The sequence below is a fragment of the Callorhinus ursinus genome, unplaced genomic scaffold (genome assembly GCF_003265705.2).
Source record: "Callorhinus ursinus isolate GAN/ISIS: 27379988/994484 unplaced genomic scaffold, GSC_fseal_2.0 scaffold15, whole genome shotgun sequence".
In the NCBI taxonomy this organism is placed as follows: Eukaryota; Metazoa; Chordata; class Mammalia; order Carnivora; family Otariidae; genus Callorhinus; species Callorhinus ursinus.
The window spans coordinates 43,638,435-43,662,528 of record NW_027397077.1 but is presented as its reverse complement, the minus strand read 5'-3'; the positions used below and the strand labels follow the sequence as shown (position 1 = coordinate 43,662,528).

The 24,094-nt window shown below is 55.2% G+C and overlaps 2 protein-coding genes across 3 annotated transcripts in view; one reads left to right on the top strand and one right to left on the bottom strand.

The window, feature by feature from the left end:
• The window catches only part of CHCHD4 (coiled-coil-helix-coiled-coil-helix domain containing 4), a 14,922-nt gene extending 8,182 nt beyond the window's left edge, over positions 1 to 6,740 (bottom strand). The window contains exon 1 of one of the 2 annotated variants that reach the window (XM_073901714.1): positions 6,597 to 6,740. In XM_073901714.1, coding sequence (XP_073757815.1) covers positions 6,597 to 6,675 — 79 coding nt within the window. In that variant the 5' untranslated portion in view covers positions 6,676 to 6,740. Of the gene's footprint in view, positions 1 to 5,850; positions 6,078 to 6,596 lie in introns of those variants that run through there. The other variant, XM_025885668.2, reaches the window with a different exon arrangement.
• TMEM43 (transmembrane protein 43) lies at positions 6,178 to 24,094 on the top strand. Its single transcript, XM_025884661.2, has 12 exons — positions 6,178 to 6,434; positions 10,667 to 10,816; positions 11,707 to 11,841; positions 12,505 to 12,599; positions 13,413 to 13,462; positions 13,736 to 13,805; positions 14,625 to 14,695; positions 15,571 to 15,692; positions 15,976 to 16,050; positions 16,548 to 16,649; positions 19,568 to 19,685; positions 22,014 to 24,094. Exons 1-12 carry the CDS (start codon positions 6,423 to 6,425, stop codon positions 22,214 to 22,216), a joined length of 1,203 nt encoding a protein of 400 aa, XP_025740446.1. The 5' UTR covers positions 6,178 to 6,422; the 3' UTR covers positions 22,217 to 24,094.

Sequence of the window (24,094 nt, the reverse complement as noted above, 5' to 3'; positions counted from 1 at the left end):
CCTGCAAGGACCAGCATCAGGAAGCCAGCTCTTCATGCGAACCTCGATCAGGCCAGAGCCCCCTGGCCGTATGTGCCTGGCTGCGAGGGTCCTGAGCCTCCAGGCTGGTGGGAGCCAAATGCATGCTGTGTGAGGAGAAGCTCCTCATGGGAGGCTGCATAGGCACAGGAACGGGAATCAGTGTTGACTGAACTGGTATGAGTGTCATCCGAGGCTTTTTATACAATAGAAAACCAAGCCCAGAGAGAGTGGTTACTCAAAGTCAACCAGCTGGAAAGGGCAAGGCAGGCACCTCTGCTATCCGACACCCTCCCGGCTCTCTCCCCTACACCTTACAGCTGTCCACACACCTCACCTTCCTAGAACCTGTGGCCATCAGCTAACCACAGTCTGTCTGATATTCCTGTTGTGGTTGGGAGCACTTTGTCTTCAGCACCCCACACACTGCATGTCATCAGTTTCCCCTGCTGTTCCTGGAGGGCAGACTGAGGCCGGCCCCTCTCTGGGTCCCGCGTGTCAGCTAGCCCCTGCCATCCCATCACTACCCTGAGAGGAGCCAGCAGGAGCCCCATTCTACGGTGGGAAGCCTAGGGCTACGGGAAGTGGATGTACCTGAGCCCACACCAGGCTGGAATTTGAACCCAGCTCTGTGTGTTTCCAAAGGCCACGCTGTGGAGGTCCTTTACCCAGACCCACACTGCCCCCACCCCCCACCCCCAGGACACACAAGAATAAAAACAATAGCTAACACTGGGTACTTAGCATGACTCAGACACTGTCCTGAGAGCTTTGTGTGCTTGCAGCAGGAATAAATGTTTTGTACAATAAGCCCCAAGAAGCTGAGAATCAAGAGAATGTTCGCTGAGTGAATGAACAGGAGCTTTCTTCTAAGCTCCTGGGTAGCCACCCGGTGAAGGGCAAGGACAAATGCAACAAACCTACTGACTACCCATTCTCACCCAGGAGATGTGGGACAATGGGGCCTCACCTGGAAGGGCATGGGAAGTGCCTTCTCCAGGTCACATCCCCACTGGCCCTCGGGCAGGGCCTTCCTCAGAGGCCTGCAGTGAGTCAGCTACAATGGGGGCAGAGGCTGGGCCTGCTGAAGTTTGGCTCTCTGGGAGCTGCTGGCATTTTCGCTGATTGTCTCAGTTCTTTTCCCTTTACACTTAGGAAAGTTCCATCACAGGCTTGTTAAGAGAAACCAAAGAAAAAGGTTTGGGCCCACACCAAGCTGGAGTATTTACGGAAGGGGCTTGAGGAAAGTACAGGGGCTAAAAGCAGAGCAACACCTCCAGAGAAGACAGTTCAGGGGACAGAGGGAAGGCACCCTTCTCATGCCTCCACAGGGTCTCCCACATGGGGTAACGAACAGTAAGGACAGCCGACCCTTGGCATGCTCGCGGACTGGGCCTCCAGTCCACCCGTGGTTCGGCCGTCCTGTGACCAGCTCCTTCCTGCCTGTCAAACTAGCTCTCTCTCCGTGTGCTGAAATGCAGTCCTGTCCCTGACCGTGAACTCCACGGTTGGGTTCCTCAATTCCTCTGTCCGGCCAAGGCCACACAGCTGGTAAGTGTACAAGAAGCTAAGGCCTGTCTGCCTGCTATTCGCACCAAAGCACGATGCAGCCCCTCTGGGTCCTTGACTGAGGTTTGGTGTCCTTGTCGGCACCCACGTTCGGCACCCACGTTCTGTCATTACACGAGCAAAAATAGCTTCATCTGGACCATCCTTCGGATCCAAGAGCCTGAGAGCAAAGTCCTGGATCTTGCTGCTCCTTGCCTCTTCTACCAGTCATTTTACTTAGTGGATGTTTACTTACACATTTTAAATTAGGTTGAAGTTTATCGATACCTTTAGTTGATTATGGTGACTTCACCTAAGTCTTAGAGGCTTCGCTGACAGAAATGAAGTGTGGGGCGAACAGTCCCGCTGAGCTGGCTGGCAGAGAAAGTGAGGATTCCAAGCCTCCCTGAGTGGCACTTTTCCTACCCTGGATAGGTGTCTTTGTCCATTCAGGCTGCTAGAACAAACTACCACCACTGAGGTAGTTCAAAAACAACAGAAAGTTACTGCTCACGGTTCTGGAGGCTGCAAGTCTAAGATCAAGGCCCCAGTATGGTCACCTTCTGGTGAGGGCCCCTTCCTGGGTCACAGCAGCTGCCTTCTCGTTGTGTCCTCACAGGGTGGAAGGGGCTAGAGATCTCTCCGGGGCTTCTTTTATAAGGGCATTCATCCCAAACACGAAAGCTCCACCCTCATTCCCTAAGCACCTCCCAAAGGCCCCTTCTAATACTATCACCCTTGGAGGTTTGGATTTCAACCTATGAAACTGGGGGGACACATTCGTACCATAAAACTGCAGGAAGAAGATCCCCTGGGTGATCTGACTGTGGTTTCTAAGCAGGGATGTATCTTTGCATCCCCAGTCCTGGTTTCCAGATGGAGCTCCTTTTGTTTCATGGACAAATAACATTAAGGGCTAGAAACCATCTGTAGAAAGAACAGAAGCACAGCTCTAAGGCTGAGATAGAAGACCCGCTTCGGGAGGTCTGGCTCAGTGGCATCGGCATCACAGAGTTTTAGGCCTGGGGTTCAAACGTGAGCATAAGCACGTAACAGCTGTGACCTCAGGCACCTTCTCGTCCCCCGGCAGCTCAGCCTCTCTTCCTCCCATGGTCAGGGCAAGAATCATGAGACTTTGCTTAAACAAAAGAGGTGAAAGGAGTTTCTGCTCTCACCTGAAATCCCACTCAAAGGACAGGAATTTTGTTAAAAGGCATTAAATGACAAGGATAAAAGGGCCAAAAAAAGAGACGACGACAGGCTAGAGAGGTCAGGATAGTCTGGGAAGTGGGCAAGCTGAGAGCGAGTGCTTTCTGACTTAACACAAAGTTGAACCCAAAGTCACAAGGAGGGGAAGTCAGCTAGAAGACAATCCATCCTCACCCTAGCACCCCGGTAAGGGTCAGGAATCGGGGGCCCCAGGGCCCACTCCGAAAGCAGGACTTAAGGGAAACACTGAGAACAGGAAGTCTGATTAAACAGTTGGATACCAAGACACCCCCAATTCATCCTTTTTACTCTCTGTACAGCCATCCTTGATTCCTTTCTCTCAACCTCCATCATCAAATCTGGTTGGCTCTACCTTCAGATACAGCCAGAAAGATCTGCACCCCTCACCCCCTCACCGCCAAGATCCCATCTCCCACTACTCGCTCCCTCCATTCCCACACCTCGTTGCCTTTACTAGACACACTGGGGGCACACCTACCTCTAGGCCTGGGCCCAGGCTGTCCTCACTTCCGGGAGCACCCTCCAGATATCCCCACAGCCACCCTCTCCCTGCTTTCATACCTCCTGCTCAGATGCCGCCTTCTCCGACCATTCCCCATCTCCCTTGGCCTGCCTTTTCTCCAAAGCACTTTTCCTCACCTAACATATTATGTATTTGCTTACTCCCTGTTTCCCCCACTGAAGTATGAGCTCTTCTAGGGCAAGGATTTGTCTATTCCATTCATTGTAGTATCCCCAGAACCTAGAACAGTGTCCAGAACATGGTGGGTAATCAATATTTGTTGAACAAATGAAAGGAGAAACCAAACTGAAGACCTCAGGAGAAAGCAGGAAGACAGAATGGTTCTTACCATTAAGGAGATTACAAACAAAATAAAACAAAACAAAACAACCTTGGATAAGTGGTCTCATTTCCCCCAGAAAGAGGAACAGAACATGCACGGGATCTGTACATGTCAAAATCTTCAGCAGATCCAACCCAGATGGAGAGCCCATCTCTTCCCCAAAGCCATGAAGCAGATGATGTCACCTGCACTCACCAGCCCCTGCTCAGGGGCTGGTACACCACACGTGTTCAATAAATGTTTCTTGAGGCACTGGAGAAGGCAGACAGCAACAGAAAAGAGGGAAGTAAAGAAAGGATTAGTGTGGCACTAATACAGAAAGTGTGGGTGGTCTAAGGCCAGGGACTGAGGCTGAGTCCACGCCGTGGAACACTTGGATATCAAAACTTTTAACCTGAAATCTGGGTGGTGGTGGTGGGGGAACCCCTGAAGTAAATTTGCTGAGGCAAGTGACTCACTCAGAACCCAGAATGAAGAGCCAGCCATGGGAAGAGCTGGGGGACAGAGGTACCAGGCAAAGGAACAACTAAGACACCAGTGTAGCTCAACAGTGACGGGGTAGTTAGAAGTCAGGCTGGAGCCAGGCCACGCAGGGGCTTTCAATTCTCATCCCCAAACTAAGAGAGAGATCTTTGACCCAGGAAAAGATGAAGATCCATGTTTTGGGTGGCAGAATGGAAAATGCCTTTCCTTCCCAAAGAACCTGTGATTCCTAGATATCCTCACGGGCAAGGAGAGGCCTTATTCATCTGGCACAGCCTCATTATACCGAAAAAGCTCAAAATTATTTGCTAAGTGAAGTAAATCAGAAACCCAGAGAAAGAAAATTAAAAACAAGAGACTTACTAGCAAAATAGTGAGGGCAGAAGACTTTTGTTCATGGCACAATTATTAATCAATAAAAAGAGTACCCAGGAGAGACATCAGTGAGTATTATGGCTTTATGACCCAGGAAAGGAGTGGTTCTATTAGGAGAATGAGGTACTGGGGGAAAGGCTTGATATTTTAGATTGAGCTGTTCTTCTAATCGGATGTATGACCTTGGGTAGGTCATCCCCTTCTCTGGTCTTCAGATTCCCTGAATTAAACTGAGGGAATCAGACTGACTAGTCACCAAAGAATTTGAGTGAGCTCCAACTCTCTTTGTAGTTTTACATTCTCATGTGTCCACCATAATTGCCAGGCACAGAGAAGATGCCCGTGAGTATCTGCTGAATGAATGAAAACCATTTTACAAGAGTGGAAACTGGGGCCTGGAAGGGTTAGGTGACAGCTCAGGGACAAAAAGCTAGTTAGTGCCAGTGTGTGGGGAGGCCCTGGGACTCCAGCCAAGAGACTCCTGGGTTCCTCAGTAGAGGTGAGAACAGATGAAGCAGAGGAGATAGGCAGAGGAGATGGGCACTTTGTTGGAAAGGCCGGGGGAGGGGCGGTCCTAGCAGAGAGCTCCCTGGAATCCAGGGGGCACCAGACTGAAAGGTGCAGTTTCTGTGATCAGACTGATGAAGCTTGAACCCCAGCTCCAGGATACACGTACTTGACCCAGGGGTCAAGTACTTGCCTTAGGCCAAGTCACCTCTGTGTTTTAACGTCCACTCTTTGGTAAAATGTGGGTAACAGAGCCTCACTTATATTTCTAAAAATCGCTGCGAGATCAATGAAAAAAGCCATATAAAGACTCTTGAACAGTGTCTGGTACGGTAGTAGGGGCTCAGTATATGTCCACGTGGGTGGCACTTTTACCACTCCAGCACAGCCCCTAACCCGAGTGGCAACTTTTCAGGAGGGACGGTTGAAAGGCGCGTACAAATGGACACGGGTGGTGGGTGGTAAGCGCGATAGTAAAAACAATAAATTCCCAATTACGAGCCAAAGGAAGCGTGCTCAGCACTTCCCGTGCCCCCTTGGCCTAGTTTATGAAATCTCCCACGTGCTGGTCCTTCTGAGGTCCGGGTTCGAGTCTCACAGTGACCTTGGACCAGCCTCGTTCCTCCCAGTCTCGGTTTTCTCATCCGCAAAACGGAGGTGGCGACCCCACCGCTCAGCCCTCCCAAGGATCCCGAAGAGGGTACCCCGGGCCGCGCCATCGGGTCTCCCGCGCCTGCAGAGGGGTCGCGGGGCGCCGGGGCCTGCGTGGCCGCGGGGGTGGCAAAATCGCTTGGCCCCTGCAGGCCCTCGTAGGCCGGTCTCCATGGCAGCCCGCCCTGCCTACCTTCCTGCCGGCAGTAGGCCATGGCTGCAGCCCCGGCGCTCAGACCTCGCAGCGATAGGGGTGGCGGCGGCACAGGCAGCGGCGGGCTCACGCTGTGACCTCTTCTCAGGCAGGGCGGGCGGCTCCGAGGCCCACGCGGACCCGCCCCCTCCAGGCCTGCCCGCCGCGCGCCTGCTTCTGCGCCCTCCCAACCCTACCCCGGCCCCAGTCAGCCGGGAACTACATTTCCCAGGAAGCCGCGCGCTGGTCGGTGACTCTTCAAGGCAGTGGAACTACATATCCCGGAATGACTTGCAGTGCGCAGGCGCATCAATGAGGTACGGTGCGTGTTGCAACTTAGGGGCTAAAGCGCCTGATCCCAGACTACATTTTCCAGGAGGCCCTGCGGCGCGCATGAGCAGAAAAGCTGTGGCTCACGGGGCGGCAACTTTTGCGCGTCCTCCCTGATTCTAGGATTCACGCGGATTTTCGCAGCTTCTCGTCGGGCGAGAGACCGCTGGGCTCTGCACTCAGACCGTTAACCCCTTCCGTAGCTGAGCAGAGCGACGGTGAGCGCCCAGCCGGGTCCCACCATGGCCACGAACGTGAGTGTCTCCTGGTCGGCCGGACCCCACCCATACTTCCCCCTCTCCCCGAAGGGGCCTCCTGGGTCCATCTTGCCTGCCGGCCCCTCGTCTGTGCGACCAGCCCCATCTCCCTCTGCATGCCCTTGTTCCGGCTTTCCGGCAGCTAGCCCGTCCGTTCACCTCTCTTGGTCTGTCGGGACCTCCTCGTCGGGCCGCACGTTTGCGGGGAGGGAGACTCAGGAGCTGTTGTTCCCGGCATTGGGATCTCCTTGTGCTAGGCGCCTTCTCGCAGCCCCTCCTTTCATTCTCAGTTCCCGCCTGGGCCCTTGGGCTTCTCATTTGCGGGCTGTGAGAGCTGGACGCGACCTCCGGGGGAGCCAGTCCGCGGGAAGGGTGGGGAAGCCGATACCGCTCAGGCGGAGCTGTCCATCAAGTGGCCGACTGGACCGTGCGGGCGGGCAGGGAGCCCCACGCCCTAGGGAAGCATGTAAACCGAGGCTGTGATGCTGCAAAGGGGTGCGGGCGAGGTTGGGAGCGGAGGAGTTAGGATGATTGTGAGAGGGAGCGTTTCCCCACTGCCTGGCCCCTTGTCCTCCTAGGTGTCTTTGGTTAGAGAGGCCATGGCTGAAGGTGGTTCCCTTCAAAAGCCTTCTGGCTGTTTCTCCGTGCAGCCAGCCTGTCTCGGGAATCTTTCCATTTAAGATTTAAGCCCAACATTCATTCAACAAACCGAACAGCACCTCCCACCAGGGTGCTGGGTGTGGGAGAGTCTGGTGACTCACCACTCCCCTCCTCTGTGAAAGTGCTTCTGGAGCCAGCCCTGGTGCCCTGCCAGCCCCAGGACACTCCCTCCCTCCTGCTTTGCTGGAGTGTCCTAGCCACTCTCCCCTGGACTGTTACACCCTCCTTCCAGCCCCTCCTCTGTCCCCAAGAGCCCTCTCTGCCCCCCACACCCTTGGAGAGGAGGATTTGTATCACTGACAGCCCTAGTGTGCTCTGCCTCAATTGGAGTTGTCTGGGAGACCTAGAAACTGTGAATGCTGCACCTAGAAAAGCCTCAGAGATGATCCGAGACCCAGGGTCTGCCAGGGGAGAGGACAGTCAGGAGACCAGCGTGCCCCCAGAGGTAGACTCCTGTCTGCCCCCATACCATGTTTTACAGATGGAGAATTTCCCCAGTAGGTGAAGGCGCTTGCCCAGCTTGGCCAGCTACTTCATGGGAAGATGCTGAAGATAGCAGGCTTTGGAGTCAGGCAGACCTGGGGGCAAATCCAGTTTCTTCCTCTTAGAAGCTGTGTGGCCTAACACTCTGGGTTTGTTTTTCTTCGTGGGATCTGTTAGTGTGAAGTTTAAGGGAGTCAGCCTGTGCTTAGCACAGTGCCTGGTGCATAGAGGGTGCTTAATACATGAAAAAAAATCTATGTTCACAGTCTGACACAGATGGCCCTGGTGGGGAGAGACTGTCTTGGGTATATTGGCACCTGACCTTTGCCAAGGAATGTGTATGAATGTGGGTATTTTCTGCAGCCAAACCTTTGTTGAGTCATCCAGGAGCTGGGTGCATGTTTACAGGAGCCACCAGGCCCGGTGAGGAAGAAAGATCTGAAGATGGTGGGGTGGAGCAGGGAGGTGACAAAATTTCTTAATTGGTATAACAGCAAAACTGCCCTGTGACAGAGGTACTGTGAACCATCTCCATATTATATGTGAGTACACTGGATCAGAGAGGTAGAGCAACTAACGCAGGGTTACACAGCAAGTAATTTTCAGGGCCTGTGTATCAACCTCTATACCATCACTCGTTGCTCTTTGCTCCTTGGCCTAGAGTGCTTACTGAGGACACCTGTGTGTATTCAACACATATCAAGGAGCCAACATCAAGATAAGAGGCTCAAAGATGGCCTTGAAGGGGAAGAAGAGAGGCCCTGGAGGGTCTCCCTCAGGCTAGGGAAGTAGTCCGGTAGTGAGAGATGGGTGGAGGAAATCACCATCATCCTCCATTCCAAGACCCTCCAGTGGTTACTAGGATTTTGTTTTGGAATGTGGGCCGAGTGTGTCCTGTCACTACCCAGCCTACCCCTCCCGTAGACTGAGATACACCCTCCCGTGCCTTTCTTTCTTCCCTCCAAGGCCTTCCATGGGCTCCTCTCTTTGACGTTGGCTCCTAGATGTATGCTGAGGGGAGGCCCAGCAGGAAGTTACGCCTTCTGGCTACCAAGTTTGGGGCTGCGCTGCTAATAGCAGGACGGGCTCCTTTTCCTGCCAGTCTCTGCAGCTGGCTCCCAGTGTTCAGCTCTCCTTACAGCCCAAGAAGTGAGGAATGAGGCTTGGAGCAAAGTGGTAGGAGAGTGGCCTCTGTTCTGTCCAGATATGAAACTTAATTCTCCCTCTTAGAGGCTGAGTGATCTGGGCTGATGACTTAACTGATGAGCCTCGGTTTTCTCATCTGTGTAATGGGATAGTGATAGCTTGCCTGTGATAGACTGGAATGTTGCCGCTGTCATCATTTTGATGGTTGGTGGTCACCTACCTGCTGGCAGTGAACTGCTCTACTAATGTTTCCCAGTGGTATGGAAAGTTAAGACCATTTCTGAATCTAGTGGACATCTGGACTCTGGCAGGCCTGGGCTGGGGACATTGTGGGACGGTCAGAGAATATATGGCATCAGCCTTATTCAGGCAGAGACTAACCTGAATCTCTCCTCTCGCCCCCTGTGCCAGGGCCTTGGCTCACTCTGAGTGCGCATCTCAGAGCCACTTTACACCTTTGTGACTTTTGTCAGCTTACCCCCCAGCCATGGCACCAGTCTTGGTGTCAGTTGCAAAGAAAGCTGTTAACATTCCCACCCTTAGCGCCTGTACATCACATCCTATGTCCTAGGCACTGAACTGTCTGATAATTAAGTCCTTTGGTTCTCACCAGAACCCTGTGTACTGGATTTTTATCCCCATTTTACTGATGAGGAAATGGAGGGCATAAAGGGGTTAATTGCTCGCCCAAGGTCCCATAGCTTGAATTGAAACCCACTCCTTCTGGCTCTGGAATTCTGCCCTTAACGATGATACTCACAGTCAGCAGTGGACACACTTCAAACCATGCTTCTGTTATTGGTTGGATAAAAGTTGACCCACTGACGCTGGAGCTTGAGGCCTCTCATGAACCTGCGTGGATGTGTCTAGCTGCCCTCATTTCCCTCCACCCAGGCCTCCCCAAACGCAGCCAGAGCAGGTAGGCAGCTCTGCTCCTGGAAGCACTTCCCTCACCATTGCTCAGACAGTTCCCCCTGCTAAGGATGCCCTTACTCCAGAGTCTGCCTCTGAGATCCCAACCAAATGCCACCTCCTCTGGGGAGCCTGCTGTGATCCCGCAGCCGGAAGGGGTCCCTCGTTTGGCACAGGATCTGCTCCTCACCAAGCACTCAGCATGGCTTAGTACTGTTTGTGCCTGCAACTTGATGGCCCTGCTGCCTGTGGTCTCCTAGCCTCACCCCTACAAGAAGACCCTGCCTGGCCCTTGGGAAGCCGAGCCACCATTTGGCGAATTGAATTAATAATATATGTCTAATAACCTCTTTGTGAAACAGTTTGGCAGTTTCTTAAAAACACACATCGTCCCTGTGATCCAGCAATTTCACTCCTACGTTAGTATTCATTACCCAATACCCAAGGGAAATGAAAGCACAGGTCTTCATAAGGACTTGTACAGGAATGTTCATAGAAGCATTGTTTGTAAAAGCTAAAAACTGGAAACAACCAAAATACCCACGCGCTGGTGACTGAGTCAACAAACGTGGTATATTCCTAGATGGAGTACTATTCGGCCATGTAAGGGAATGAGCTACCCCTATACACCACAGTGTAGAGGACCCTCCTCAGAATCTGGACAAAAAAGAGCTAGTGCTGTATGATGGCCCCATTTATATTGGGTTCTATAAGAGGCAAAACTAATCTATAATGATACAAATTCAAATAGTTGTTACCACTAGGGGCTGGGGAGCAGGGAATATTGGCAGGAAAGAGGCACAAGGTAACCTTCTGTGATAATAGAAACATTCTGTATCTTGATCTGGATGTCAGTCAAATGGGGTAAGCATCTGTCAAAGCCTATCACACAGTATGCTTAATATCTGTGCATTTTACTGTATATAATTGAAACTCAGTGAGAACAGTATACACAAATAGCAAAATTCAGTTTACTTTTTAAAAAACCTAAGTTTCATTTTGATTTTTTAAAATATTTTTTTCCTCAGTATTCCAGTACGACTAACAGGAGAGAACATGTCAAAACGACGACCAACCCCCAGCCAGGCTTCTTGGAGCGGCTCAGCGAGACCTCGGGTGGGATGTTTGTGGGGCTCATGACCTTCCTGCTCTCCTTCTACTTAATTTTCGCCAATGAGGTAAAATGTTTGACATCCTTTTGTGCAGAGTGTGGATCCCTGCAGTATTAGAAAGCAAGGGCTATGAATCCAGAGGCTAGATGTGGTAACAGGACCTAGATTTTACAACAGGTGGGGTGGAGGGGGGAGGGAGGGTAATGGTGCTGAATTAATCAAAATTCTTTCTCTGTGACCCATCTCATAACTGACCTAAGTAGGAAGATGAATGAATTGGTTCACATGCCTGAAATCCTGGGGTAGCAACAGCTTCAGGCATGGCTGGATCCAGGTGTTCATGTTGGGTCACTGGGAATCTCCATTTTTCCATCTGTTGCCTCTTTTTCTCTCTTACGGATTTTTCTTTGACAGGCTTTTCCTTTTGTGGTGGTAAAGGTGGCCCAGCAACTCCAGGGTCACATCCAACAACTTAGCAGCCTGATCTCTTCCAAAATCAATTTAGCAACAGTTGCAGAGAGGTATCTCAGTGTCCTGGCTTGTCTCAGTCCTCTCTCTGAACAAATCCCTGTGGCAGTGGGCCCATGTTCTGATTGGCTAGGCCTGGGTCACATGTTTTGGGCAGCAGTACAGAGGGCCCATATAAACTACAAGGACTGAGGGCGGGGGGAGAAGGCAGAGAAAGATGGGGGAAGGGGCACACGACAGACAAGCACCAGCTGTTCCCAGCATGGAGTAGTGCTGAGAATTAGGAGGGTGGGGTGTGCAGCAGGAAGAGGGCTGCCTGGGAAAGCAGGAGTCCTTGGCTCCAGTTCTAACTGTGCCACTTGCTGGTCCTTGGTTTTCCAACTGTAAAATGGGGATATGAGTCTCCATGCTTCCCGTAATGCACTGCAGTAAGCACAGCTGTGTTGAACCACACCTGAGTTGAAATCCTCACTCCCTTTTGCTCACAGGGCCACGCATTGAAGACAGCAACCTCCCTGGCCGAGGGGCTCTCGCTTGTCGTGTCCCCCGACAGCATCCACAGCGTGGCCCCGGAGAACGAGGGGCGGCTGGTGCACATCATTGGGGCCCTGCGGACGTCCAAGGTAGGTTTGGGGATCCTCAGGGCACATTGCTCAGGGCACCAGATGCTCAGGGCAAATTGCTGGGTGTTGTCTGGTTGAGGATTTTGAGCACATGGGCTCTGGAGATGGACACACGGGTGTGACTCCCAGCTGCACCACTCAACAGCTATGTGAACCAGTCACTCCCAGGTCTCAGCATCTTCATCTGTAAAATGCAGAGAGTACCTGTAACAACCTGGGGGCGGGGGGGGGGGGAAGCTTTTAAGAGTTAGTGGGATTAGATAGCTAACCTTTTGGCATGGTGCTTGGCACACGGCCAGAACCTTACAAGGAGGTGCTTTAACAATCATGCTTTGCATGTGTGGCTAGTGCAGGGCTGAAAGGTACTCTGGTTATCAGACCTCTCCTGTTTGAACCCTAAATACACTGTTGTTGGCACCATGCCATTGGGCCGTGCCACCCGAGCTGGGACCGTGAGACTCCTGGTCCCCAGGCAGTGGGTGTGAAGGACTTAGGCCAGGCAGCTTCACCTGACTCTCCCGCCTGAAGCAGCCGTGGTGGTTTCCATCCTGTCCCTGGCCTCTGTACATGTCTCTTGTCCAGTCCCACTTCCTCTGGCATCCTGGGCTCGTGTGAGTCTTGGCCTGAATTCTGTTTTTTTGACTTGTGTGATTCTTTTTGAAGCTGTTGTCTGATCCAAACTATGGGGTCCACCTCCCGGCTGTGAAGCTGCGGCGGCACGTGGAGATGTACCAGTGGGTGGAAACCGAGGCGTCCAGGTGAGGTGCTGCGGTGTGAAGCCTCAGGCCGGGGCAACGGAGATACAGATGTGAGGATACGATGCAGGTGCCTTTTGATTTTGACACTTCTGAAATTTAAAGTATTAAATCTTCCTGTCCGAGAAGTGTCAGATTATCCTGAAATTCCCCATCAGTGATCTTTTGTTTGGCGGTGGCAGCAATCTAATGAGAGTGGTTCCAAGAAGGAGGGAGGATGAATCAGCCCCCTTGTGGAGGACATCATCCGGGCATGCCCAGGATCGACAGACGCCCAGATCCAGGCCGCAAACAGTGCTTTCCTATGTGTGGGCTCTGTGTTCTTGCCCAGGCCAGAGCAGAGGTGGCTTTGGCTTACGTCCTGTCCATTCTAGCACAAGTCTGAGGACAGGTGTCCTTAGGCAGGCAGGGGTCACTTGGAGCTGAGCGGCATGGACTGTGAGTGAGAGGTGGGGAGGTGGCTGGGGAGCCTGGGCAGCTGGCACGGGGCCCTCCGGTGGGTCTGTCCTGGTGCAGACGGTGCAGCCAGGTCTCTGAGCCCAGAGGTCAGGGCTGCAGCCCTTGGTGTGGGCCGAGTGGAGGCACATTTCAGCTCAGAATAAAAAAGCTCTTTTCTCCAGTGTGGGCCTTTGAGGGATGGAGGTGGCTGTGTGGCGGGGAGTAAGCACCCTGTCTCCTGGCTGCTGCAGACAAGGTGGCTCCATTTGGGGATTTTGACCTGGTCGCCCCCAGTTGCTTCCAGCTGCAGATGCTTAGAGATGCGAATGCCTCCGGGGTGAGTGGCTAACTCTGGGGCTGCCTGTGCTTTCCCCGCAGGGAGTACACTGAAGATGGGCAGGTGAAGACAGAGACAAGGTACTCCTACAGTGAGTACCGGGCCCCCCCATCCCCGCACACATGTGGTCTCTGCCCTCAGCGGAGGCTGACGGCATTGGGGAAGGCGTGGAACAAGACGTAGGGAACCCTGGGTGCTAGGCCTCAAGAGTCCTGCTCTTCATCCCTCCAGCGAGGCTCCAGGAGCCGCCCTTTTGGCCCTGGAGTGGCCATGGGCTTGGATGACAGGACACAGAGCCAGTGGGCCTCAGACACATGGCCACTCTTAACCATGGTCTCTGAGTTGTTCCCTCTCCCTGTGACAGACACCGAATGGAGGTCAGAAATTGTCAACAGCAGAAACTTCGACCGAGAGATTGGCCACAAGAATCCTAGGTGAGAGCTGGGTGCCCAGGCCTGAGCATAGTCTTGGCTGCCACTGGAAGGTCCCCAGCCTCAGCTTCCTCATCTGAGTGATGGGATTGAGTTCCTTCTGTCTCCTGAGCTCATGGAAGTCTGGGATGTGGCTCTGCGGCCAGCTCCTGCATGGGGCACCAGGAACATGGAAGCAAGACCCAACTTCCTGAGCCCACACAGGCTCTGCTCAAACAAGTCATGAATGTAAGGCCTGGACTGAGTGCCTGAAGGGACTTGCACGTCCAGTGCTAGGGAGGCATTTTGTTAACAGCCGCGGGGGTGGGAAGACAATCAAGAAGGGCTTTCAGGAGGCAGTGGAATTTGATGTGGGCCTTTGTAGGCTTTTGGCAGAGGGCGGTTAGCTCAGAGACACGGAGGTGGTGAGATGGGCTTAGCGTGGAGCGTGGCTGGAGCTGTGGGCAGGGCGGCTGTGCCCGGGGCGGGGGGAGGGGCCGGGGCAGGGGGGCTACGGAGCTCCCTGGGGCTGGGAAGGGTCAGGGAGGGTGTGAAGTCCACAGAAGGTCCATCTGATAACAGGTGGCTGGGGAGGGACAGGCCGGTAGGGGTCTAGGCAAGGAGGTACGAAGCTCTGGGGGAGAGGAGATGGGAGGAGGGTGCTCCACTCAGGTGAGGGGGACAGGAACGCCCTGGGGGGTAGGCCTGGTGAAGACAAGATGTCCACAGTGCCTGGGCTGGTCTGGATTTGCGAGAGCCCCCCGGGTGGGAACCCTGCCAGGCATAACCCAGAGAGACCCTGGCCAGCGCCCTGCTCTGCCAATAGCTCCTTCTCTCCCACAGCGCGATGGCAGTGGAGTCGTTCACAGCAACGGCCCCCTTTGTCCAGATTGGCAGATTCTTCCTCTCGGCAGGTAAGTCTCTGGCCCTTCACATGATCCAGCAGTACCCAGAGGCCCTGTGCTTCCACTTGGCCACCTCCCAGGAGCTCGGGGTGTGGGATGAGCCTGCACTTTCCCAGCATCGAACTTTGGGCTGGGGGCCAGAGGGAAGGCGGGTCCCCAGGAGGTGGGGGCCTTGTGTAGAACAGCCCCACCCCAGCCAGGCTTCTCTGAAACACGGGCTCTTCCTGAGGAGAACTGCCAGGCCCTGCTGCCCGATCTGACCAGACGGAGCAGAGAGCCCTCAAGCAGCCCCAGAGCCAGTGGTAGAGACAAGGCTGCCCCCCAAGGGCTCTGCCTCTGAGCCCCACCTGGCATCTAGCAGTTCATTGCAAGCGACCCCCCCCCCCACCACCACCACCTAAGTGACTCCAAAGAGAGGCTCTCCAGGGACAAGACAGCACCTGGGGTGGGAGAGAAAACACATAGGCCCCAAGTAGCCAGGGTGAGGGAGGAGCAGTGGAGGCCCAGTGCCCCGCCAGGATGCTCCAGTGCCTGGCTTGTCTGCCGTCTGCCCTGTCGCTCAGCTGGAGACTGCTGTGCTAGGCAGCCCCGGCCTCAAGTGCACCCCACGCAGCTGGGGAGAGCCAGGCACGGACGGGTGACTGCATCCGAGGCAGAACAGGTGTGGGGCTCAGGCTGTTCCCAGAGCTGCCGCGGCTCCCGCTGGCCGGGGCGGCGGGCAGGGATGCTTCCCGGAGGAGGCGGAAACTAAAGGGGGCTGGCAATATGGAAGGAGGGATTGGAGAAGGGCACTCATGGTGGGAAGGAGGTCAGGCTGAGGGGTGTGCAGATGGGGGGTGATGTTCGTTTGCACACTACTGTTGTAACCACTGCACCCTCCTCAGGCCTCATTGACAAAATTGACAACTTCAAACCGCTGAGCCTGTCCAAGCTGGAGGACCCGCATGTGGACATCATTCGCCGGGGAGACTACTTCTACCATAGCGAAAACCCCAAGTATCCAGAGGTACGCAGGGGCGTGAGCTGTTCACGTAGCGGAGATCAGGGCCCTGGGAGTGCTGCCCCTCGGACAACACAGAGGTGGCACATTCCTGCTTGGGACGTGGATTTGGTTCAGTTGAATCCGCTTGGCCGAATGAGATTGGAGGGGAGAAGCCTCGAGGTGATGGGAGCAGCTGGGCAACAGCGTGGAGGCGGGAAGAGCGTGTGAGCTTTGGGGTTCGACGGTGCCAGGGACACAGGCCCAGGCTGGCTGCTCCCGGCCTCACTCAGCCTGCTTTTCTTCCCAGGTCGGAGACCTGCGCGTGTCCTTTTCCTATGCGGGGCTGAGCGGCGATGACCCTGACCTGGGTCCAGCTCACGTGGTAACCGGCTTTCCGGGGGCAGAGCCAGGCAGGACCTCCTACCCTTCCCCTGTGTGCGGTGTCCTGAGCACTCAGAGCCCTTCCTCTAGGCCACGTGCGCATGCGCTTCCCTCTACACTCGGCCGTGCCTCTGAGTGGCTTTGGAGCCCTGTGTGCCCCGCAGCTGTCCGTGGGCATCTGGGGGCCCCAGGTTACGGGGCTGTTCCCCTGCAGCTTTACAGGGACCTCCTAATGATGCGGTGAGAGTGCTGCCAATCGCAGGCAGCTTTTCTTCCCCCAGCCCTAGTTTTGGCTCAGGTGCCTGACCGTGCCACCTGCAGTCCCAGCCCCAGCCCCAGGCTGCTGCGCCGGGTACTCCCCTGAGCTTGGAACGAAGTGGCCCTGCCAAGCTCAGGGCCAGCAGGATCTCCTCACTCACGCCCACAGCGGGCACACAGCGCGAGGGGTGCTGGGCTGGGCCGGCTGATCCCCTCGGCTCTGACGCTGTCTCTGACCAGGTCACTGTGATCGCCCGGCAGCGGGGTGACCAGCTACTCCCCTACTCCACCACGTCTGGGGACACCTTGCTTCTCCTACACCATGGGGACTTCTCGGCAGAGGTGAGTCGCTGTCGCCCATCTGTGTGAGTGAGGGGCAGGAGTCTCCCCCCTCCCTGTCCTTGCCCGGGGTTATTGGATAAGCGCCCGCCCGAGAGGGCCCAGCCGGTGCGCAGGCGGGGAGAGGAAACGGAGGGCGGGAGGGTCTGCAGCGGGCTGCCCGACGGGTGGAAGAGAGGGCCCCACAGACTCCTCCTTCTCGGGGCGGGCAGTTGCGGGGGGCGGGGCCGCTCGTCAGGAGAACCAAAGAGTGAGGACCCCCTTGTGCTGCGGGTTGTGAACCGGGGGCGGGTGCCCTGAACAGCAGACGGGGGTATGGGAGATTGACTCTGACAGTGGTCAGGGCAGGCCTCCCTGAGTGACAGTTGGGCTGTGTCACAAGTGAAGAGAAAGGGGCCAGAGCCGGCAGCATGGGGGCGGCCAGGCAGTCACTGAGGCAGGGTTACTCCTGAGGACGCCACCCGGACAGGAGGCGGGCCGGGGGCCCCCGTGAGGGGTGGGGGTTAGAGCTCCAGAGTCCTGGCACTGGAGTGAGGGCCGGCACCCTGTCCCCACCTGTAAACTGGGGAGGGTCATGCCTCACCTGAGTCCCATTCTTGTGCTGATTACGGTCAGTTCAGTTGCACGCCCTAAAACTTAGCCTCTCTCCTCTAGGCAGAAACCCTTCTCTTTTTTATTTTTTTAAAGATTCCTATTTATTTATTTGAGAGAGAGGGAGAGTAAGAAGAGAGAGAGAGAGGGAGAGAGCACGCGAGTGCACGCACACCAGCAGGAGGAGAGGCAGAGGGAGAGGCAGACACCCTGCTGAGCAGGGAGCCCGATGCGGGACTCGGTCCCAGGACCCTGGGATCATGACCCGAGCCGAAGGCAGCCGCTTAACCGACTGAGCTACTCAGCCACCCCAGAAACCTTTCTCTTTAATGGAAAAATCATTTTGTGTTGTTGATGAACAGTGTGTCACCGGTGGGAAATTTTGTTCTTGCCTGGAGCAGGACTGCAGGACTTTTCAATCCATAAGGCGTTGAGATGGAAAGGTGGTGGGGAGGGGACAGGGCGTGGCTGTGGCCCTATGACCCTGTTATTAGGCCCTCTGCTGCCATCCTTCTCACTTCAGCCCCCAGCCCCAGGTGGTGATGGGCCCCGCCTTCTCCTTTATCCAGGACCAGGGTGTGACAGGCCGCCGCGCACGGGCCCAGTTACCAGCTCAGGGAGGGGCTCCCACCTCCCACTTGGACAGGCATGAGTCACCCTTTCCATCGGCAGCTCTCAGCGAGTTTCTAAAATTAGGAGGCCCTGCCCAAGCCTCCTTTCTCTCCGGCAGCTCTGGCCCCACCCCACACTTCAGCCTCCTGCAGGTGGAGGTCTGGGTCTCCCAGCCGTTTCCCCAGAGAGGAGTGGCCTCCAAGCTTCCCAGGAGGGAAGGCTCAGACCGGGCTGACCACTGTGGGCCTCCGGCACAGTGTCTGGGGTCTCTGCCAAGCAGGGAGAGAAGGTCCTGAGCTGAAGAGGTAGCGAGGGCCCTCAGGAGGAACATGAACCCTGCAAGTCAGCACACCCAGATTCTAGTCCCAGAGGCAGGAGGGCTCAACGTGGACAAGTGTGGACACTGGAGACAGCCCCAGCTCAAGCCACACTCTGCCTTGCATGGGCTATAGGACCTAAAGCCAGTTGTTTATCCTCTTGGAGGATAAGACTTATGATCCCTACCTTATTTGGTTGTTGTAAAGATTATGCATCCACTTATTCCGAGCCTCAGTTTCCTTATCTGTACACTGGAGATGTGTGTTTACCTTGTGAAGTTAGTTTGAGGACTAAGTAAAGCAATACTGGAAAGCACTGAGGACAGCAGCTAATAGATGGTAGGCAATAAGTGTTAGCTGCTGTTACTGTTATTGTCCTAGATAATGACGGGGGGCTCTCTAAGGAAATGGCATTCACGCTGACACCAGAACAATGTGTAGGAGCTGGCCAGGCATGACTGGGGGCAAACCTGCTCCAGGCAGAGCTAGCACATGTGCAAAGACCCGGGGGCAGGAGGAGGACCCTTGACCTGTTCCCGGACAGGCGGCAGGGCCTTGGCAGGTGGCCGTGGGGAGAAGGTGGTGGAAGTGGGGAGGAGGCTTTTGCAGTGGTCCTTGTGAGAGAGGGTGACGGTGGTGAGCGATTTGGGGAAACAGGGACACAGCATTGACAGGATTTGCTGATGGCCGGATGGGAGGTGGTCCCTGCAGGGAGGAGCGAGCCAAGTGTGACACCCCGGTTTTGGCTTGTGCAGGTGGGAGGTGGCTGTAGCATTCGCTGAGGTGGACTCGACAGAGAGGAACAGGTTGCGGGGATGGGGGAGGCTGCAGGGTCGGTGTCGGACGGCACAGTGGGCAGTGGAAGGCCCAGGGCTGCAGCTCGAAGCCGGGGGACACTGGTGGGGAGGCGCCAAGGAAATGATGGAGCTGGCAGGGAAGGTGAGAGACTGACTCCGCCGCAGAAGTGCAGCATGCAGATGGCAGCCCACTGAGGAGCAGGGGGGATGCGGAGAGCGAGGTGTCCCAGAGTCACGGGAAGAGTGTCCGAGGTGAAGCACCACACATGACGCTGTCGGGGGGTGGGGGCGGGGGCGGTGAATGACCCCAGAAAGGAAGCACTGTCGTAGGGAGGGCCGGGTGCATTCCAGCTGACGCAGTGGGCCAAGGACTCCTGACCTTCCACACTGCTGTCTTCTGCCCTGTCCTGTGCTGTGCCACACGGGCCGACGCCTAGGCCTGGGTGGGAGAGGTGCCCTTACCTCCCCTCCTCTGCTTAGAAACGGCCAAAAGCTCCTAGGTTGGCGTGGAATGTATCCCTCAGCACCTGCGCCACCAACTGGGGAGGCTGGGGGCCCCTCAGAGACATGAGGCGTGACACCCATCCCCCACCTTGTCCTGCAGGAGGTGTTCCGTAGAGAACAGAAGAGCAACTCCATGAAGACATGGGGCCTGCGGGCCGCTGGCTGGATGGCCATGTTCATGGGCCTCAACCTCATGACCCGGATCCTCTACACCCTGGGTAGGTGTGCGGAGACAGGTCGGTGGGTGCGGGGGTGGTCCTGCTCACCCTCGTGCAGCCCGTGAGCCTTCTCCGCTTCTCACGCCACCCCTGGCCCTTTTCGGCCTGCTGCAGTGATCCTCAGGGCAGAGACCGGGCATTTGGCCATGTCCGTGTCCCACTGCACGGCACTGGGATGAACGGGCCAAGGAAGGCAGACACGAGAGACAGGTGCTTCAGGGGTGGGGGTGGGAATGCCAGCTCCTAGGAGGGTGATCTAGGCCTCGTGATCTGAGGGTCTGGCCTGTCTGGCCCCAGCTCTCCTGCTGCTTCCTAGCCCTTCACTCCACAAGTGAGTGGGCACAGCGAGGAGACTAGCCAGCCTTTTGAGCCAGCCCCAGAATCGGTTACGCCAGAGCTCTGGACACCTGGGCCGTTCCCTTTCCCGTCTCAGTTTCAGTGACCTCACACCTCATGGGCAGAGTTTTCTGAATGTTTGACAAATAGGAAACACCCCCAAACCATAATGCTTCCTTCCCCCACCCCAAGACCTGGGCTCGATTTGGGGCAGCCAACAAGTTGGAGCACAAGGCAGAGTGCTGGGCCACTCACTTGGCCCGGTCGGCACCTGTGAGCCCAGCAGTTGCCAAGTGACCCAGCCTGGCGTAGGACTGAGGCCCTGGGTGATTGAGTAAGTGCTGGCCCCACACTGTTGATCTGGGAGCATGGCGCGTCTCAGGGGACTTGCATACAAACCTTTACTCCACCCGATGATTGCGTCCAGCCTGCGCTGGGCCCCACAGAAACCTCTCCCCCATTTACCCTTTCCCGCTGGGAAGAGGTCTGGCCACAGTATCTCCCAGGCTAGGAGGGGAAAGCACAGTTCTTCCCCTCCAAGGCTTTCTCTGGACCGCTGAGTTGGGCTCAGAACAGCCAGCCGCATCTTGCGCACCATTTGAGAGAGATCGGAATCTGATCAGAATCCTCCATCTTTCCTTTGCACTGAGCCCCTCCTGGCTGGGTGACCTTGGGCAGGCCATTTCCCCACTTGGAGCCTCATCCCCCATCGTCAGATGAGGAAGTGGGAGTCCGGCTCAGAGGGCCCTCTGATTCTCTCCTCATCTGGAATGCTGATGCTCAGACCCAGGACAGATGTCAGAGCGCAGAGGGGTCGGAAGTGCAGGTGGGGTGACTGGGGAAGCTACAAGACAGAAGCACTCATTCACTCCTCTGTTCGGGCATTAAGTACTTATTGAGTGCCTGCTGTGTGCAGAACACTGCTCTAGGCCCTGGAGACTATGCAGTGAGCAGGACAGAGAAGGTCCCTGTCCTTTCAAGGCTCAGAACCATGGCTGAGAGCTCAGCTCTGGGCTCAGACAGTTTTGGGTTTAAATCCTGGCTCTGGCACTTTCTAGCTCCAGGACATTGGACAAGTTGAACTGCCTGGGCCTTGGTGACCTTGTGGGTAAAATGAGGGTAAAGAGAGTACTAGCCTCCCTGGGCAGGCACGAGGATTTGAGGAGATGGTCCACATAGTGCCCGATGCATGGTCAATGCACAAAAACACAAACTCTGCTTATTAGGGGGGCCAAGGTGGGCAATATGTGGGAACAGACCAAGATGAGCCAAGAGGTGGCCTGCACGGTCCTTTAGTCATGTTAGGGCAATTGGCCTTGCTCTGCAAACCCAGTGGCAGCAGACCACTGGGGCCTCCTGGAACTTGAGGGAAGGCTCCCCCCACGGACTGACGTCAGCTATGGGATGCCAACCTGGAGGGTTAGACAGGCCAAGGACAGTGTAAGTCCAGGTGGATTAGCTGGATCCTAGACTTTACCATATTGGGCCGGGAGCTAGTGAAATCCTTGAGGAGGGGGGGCCGGCTCAGGCTTATTTCCCTCCGCCCCGCACAGAGCTGGGCACAGAGATAACTGGTAATGACTGGAGTGAACAGAGACCTCCAGGAATGGCCGAGGAGCCCGAATAGGCACCCACAGAAGGTTCTGCCCAGTCTCCTTTGTTAGTGTGCAGCAAATGGAATGTGCCACCATCACGGGCAGATGTTTCCTATTGGGCCTCAGACTGATCGCAACATCCATAGTTTTAGGGGCGACAAGGCACTTCCACCGGCCTGCTCCCGGGAGCGGTGCGTGGGGTGAGGCGCGAGGGGTGCACGCCTTACCTGGGTCCTCCAGCTCTCACACGAGGCTGTTTGCCTTCCGCCCTGAGCCCTCTCCTGTCCCGGACCAGGCAACACGGGCCCATCCTCGTCTACAGAGGAATGATCTGCTCACCTCTGTGACACAGAGCGTGGTGGCCTCGGAAGCCTCACCACCTTTCTCTTCCTTACAGTGGACTGGTTCCCTGTCTTCCGAGACCTGGTCAACATCGGCCTGAAAGCCTTTGCCTTCTGCGTGGCCACCTCGCTGACCCTGCTGACCGTGGCGGCCGGCTGGCTCTTCTACCGGCCCCTGTGGGCTCTCTTCATCGGCTCCCTGGCCCTGGTGCCCATCATCATTGCTCGGACGCGGGTGCCATCCAAAAAGCTGGAGTGAATCAGGCGCCGGCACCCACCCCACACCTGCATGATCCTCAGGATCCAGCTCCTTCCCCCCCCCCCACCCCGCCCCTCTTGACTGCGAGTCAGTTTGGGTTCTGCGCCTGCTCTGCTCCTCAAGGGGCCAGACTTGGCAGTGTGCATGGAGGTCAGGTTTGGTGTTCACCGGTTCACGTCTTCCCCACCCTTTTGCTTGCCAGTGGGCGCCTCTGGTGCGCAGAAGGCAGCTCCTGTCTGGCGGTGTGACAGGCGTTCTCCTTGCTTCCTTCCCTTCTCTTGGGACCGCGTATGGCCGGTTCACGTGTTTCGCTTAGCTGAAGTCTGCAGACAGGGAGGTGGTGACACTCCGTACAGACCTGCTGCCTGGTCACTCACTGCCCCTCCTCCTTGGAGACAGGTGCCAGGGCTCTGCCCCAGCTGCCACCTGCTCTGTGAGCCCACGGGGCCAGCGTCCTCGGCTGTCTCTGAGCAGTGCTGAGTGCCAGGACGGACTAAACGGCGCGCCCCCCACGCATGGCGCCACACACCCAGCCTGGGCACAGAACCCGCCTTGGTACTTCAAAAATAACACCACCACTGAGGTCATTGGGAGCAAAATTGGACGTTTGGTGGGCCTGACACGGATTTTATGGTTTGACAAGAAACTTCTTCGTGTGTAGGACTTCCAAAGGTCCCGTCGGTTATGCTTGCCTTTGTTACACTTCATGGGTAATCTCCTACCCGAAGAGGGGGTTGTTTCAAATCAAGATTTAAAGAAACAAAGCACTGCTTGAATGATGAGCAATTCAGACTGTTACAGAAAAACTTTGTAATCTGTCCGTTGAAGTTAATTCGGGCACAGGAAGGTATTACACCGGGGTGTGACGTGCTGGCTTAAAAAGTTACCTCTGGCAGTACTCGGGGCCAGTGGGAGGCTTGAAGATGCTTCTGAAGCCAGTGTTAGCCAAGGGATTCCACTCTGGGAGGAGATGGGATTTGTACAAGGCAGAGAAAGGCATTTCCTTTCATCCTTTGGCATCAGAAACTACCGATTTCCTTGAAGGTGAGTTTTGAGTTTTTAGTCAACCTTTAAGGAAGAGGCTGGAAGCTTTCTGATCCTAAGTGGGCTCCCTCAGAGTGACCCCCATCAATCTGAATCAGGAACTGGAGGCCTGACCTGAGGCTTGTGCAGTTCCCAGGCCTCATTCCTTCCATGGAGGGGTGTGGAGTGGGGGCTTTCGAGTTAGCCGCTGGGCCCCGGCACCTGCCTCTGAGTGACTCCTGTCACGTGTGCGTCTGCAGCTTCACTCCTACGTACAGTCTACCTGCACTTCACCCCGTCCCCTCTCACCCCCAGTGAAAGAGCAAGTATGTTGTCACTTTGATGGCTTAAAAGATCTTTCCTGTACCCTTTATCTTTTTATGACTTGGACTCGTTCTTCCTGGCTGGGAGCAGCTGCTTTCACAAATTAGTCAGTGGTTGAGTAAGTGATAAGAACTCCTGAAACTAGCAGCCTGACAATCTCTCGTTAGCCTGCGAGGTCTGGTGTGGCTTGAGATTCTTCATGCTGACAACAGCCGGCCCCAGAGATGACTTCTCTGGATTTAAGAACTGAAATAGTATTCACTACTGCAGTTGTCACTGAATCTCTCAACTCTTAAAGGATGCTTCTGGAAATAAATATAACTAGGTGGTAGCTACATACAAAATCTGGGATTTGGTTTGTGTAACTTTTCCTAGTACGGATTTTAAATTACTACGAATTTCAATAGTGTTTTTAAAAAGAGCAAAAGAATGTTAAGAAATATTTGAAGTCTTTGGGAAACCATGAAATTTGTATTATCTTTGTATTTTTTGAAAAACTTCAAAATAAATTTCGAAATAGCTTTTACAGGA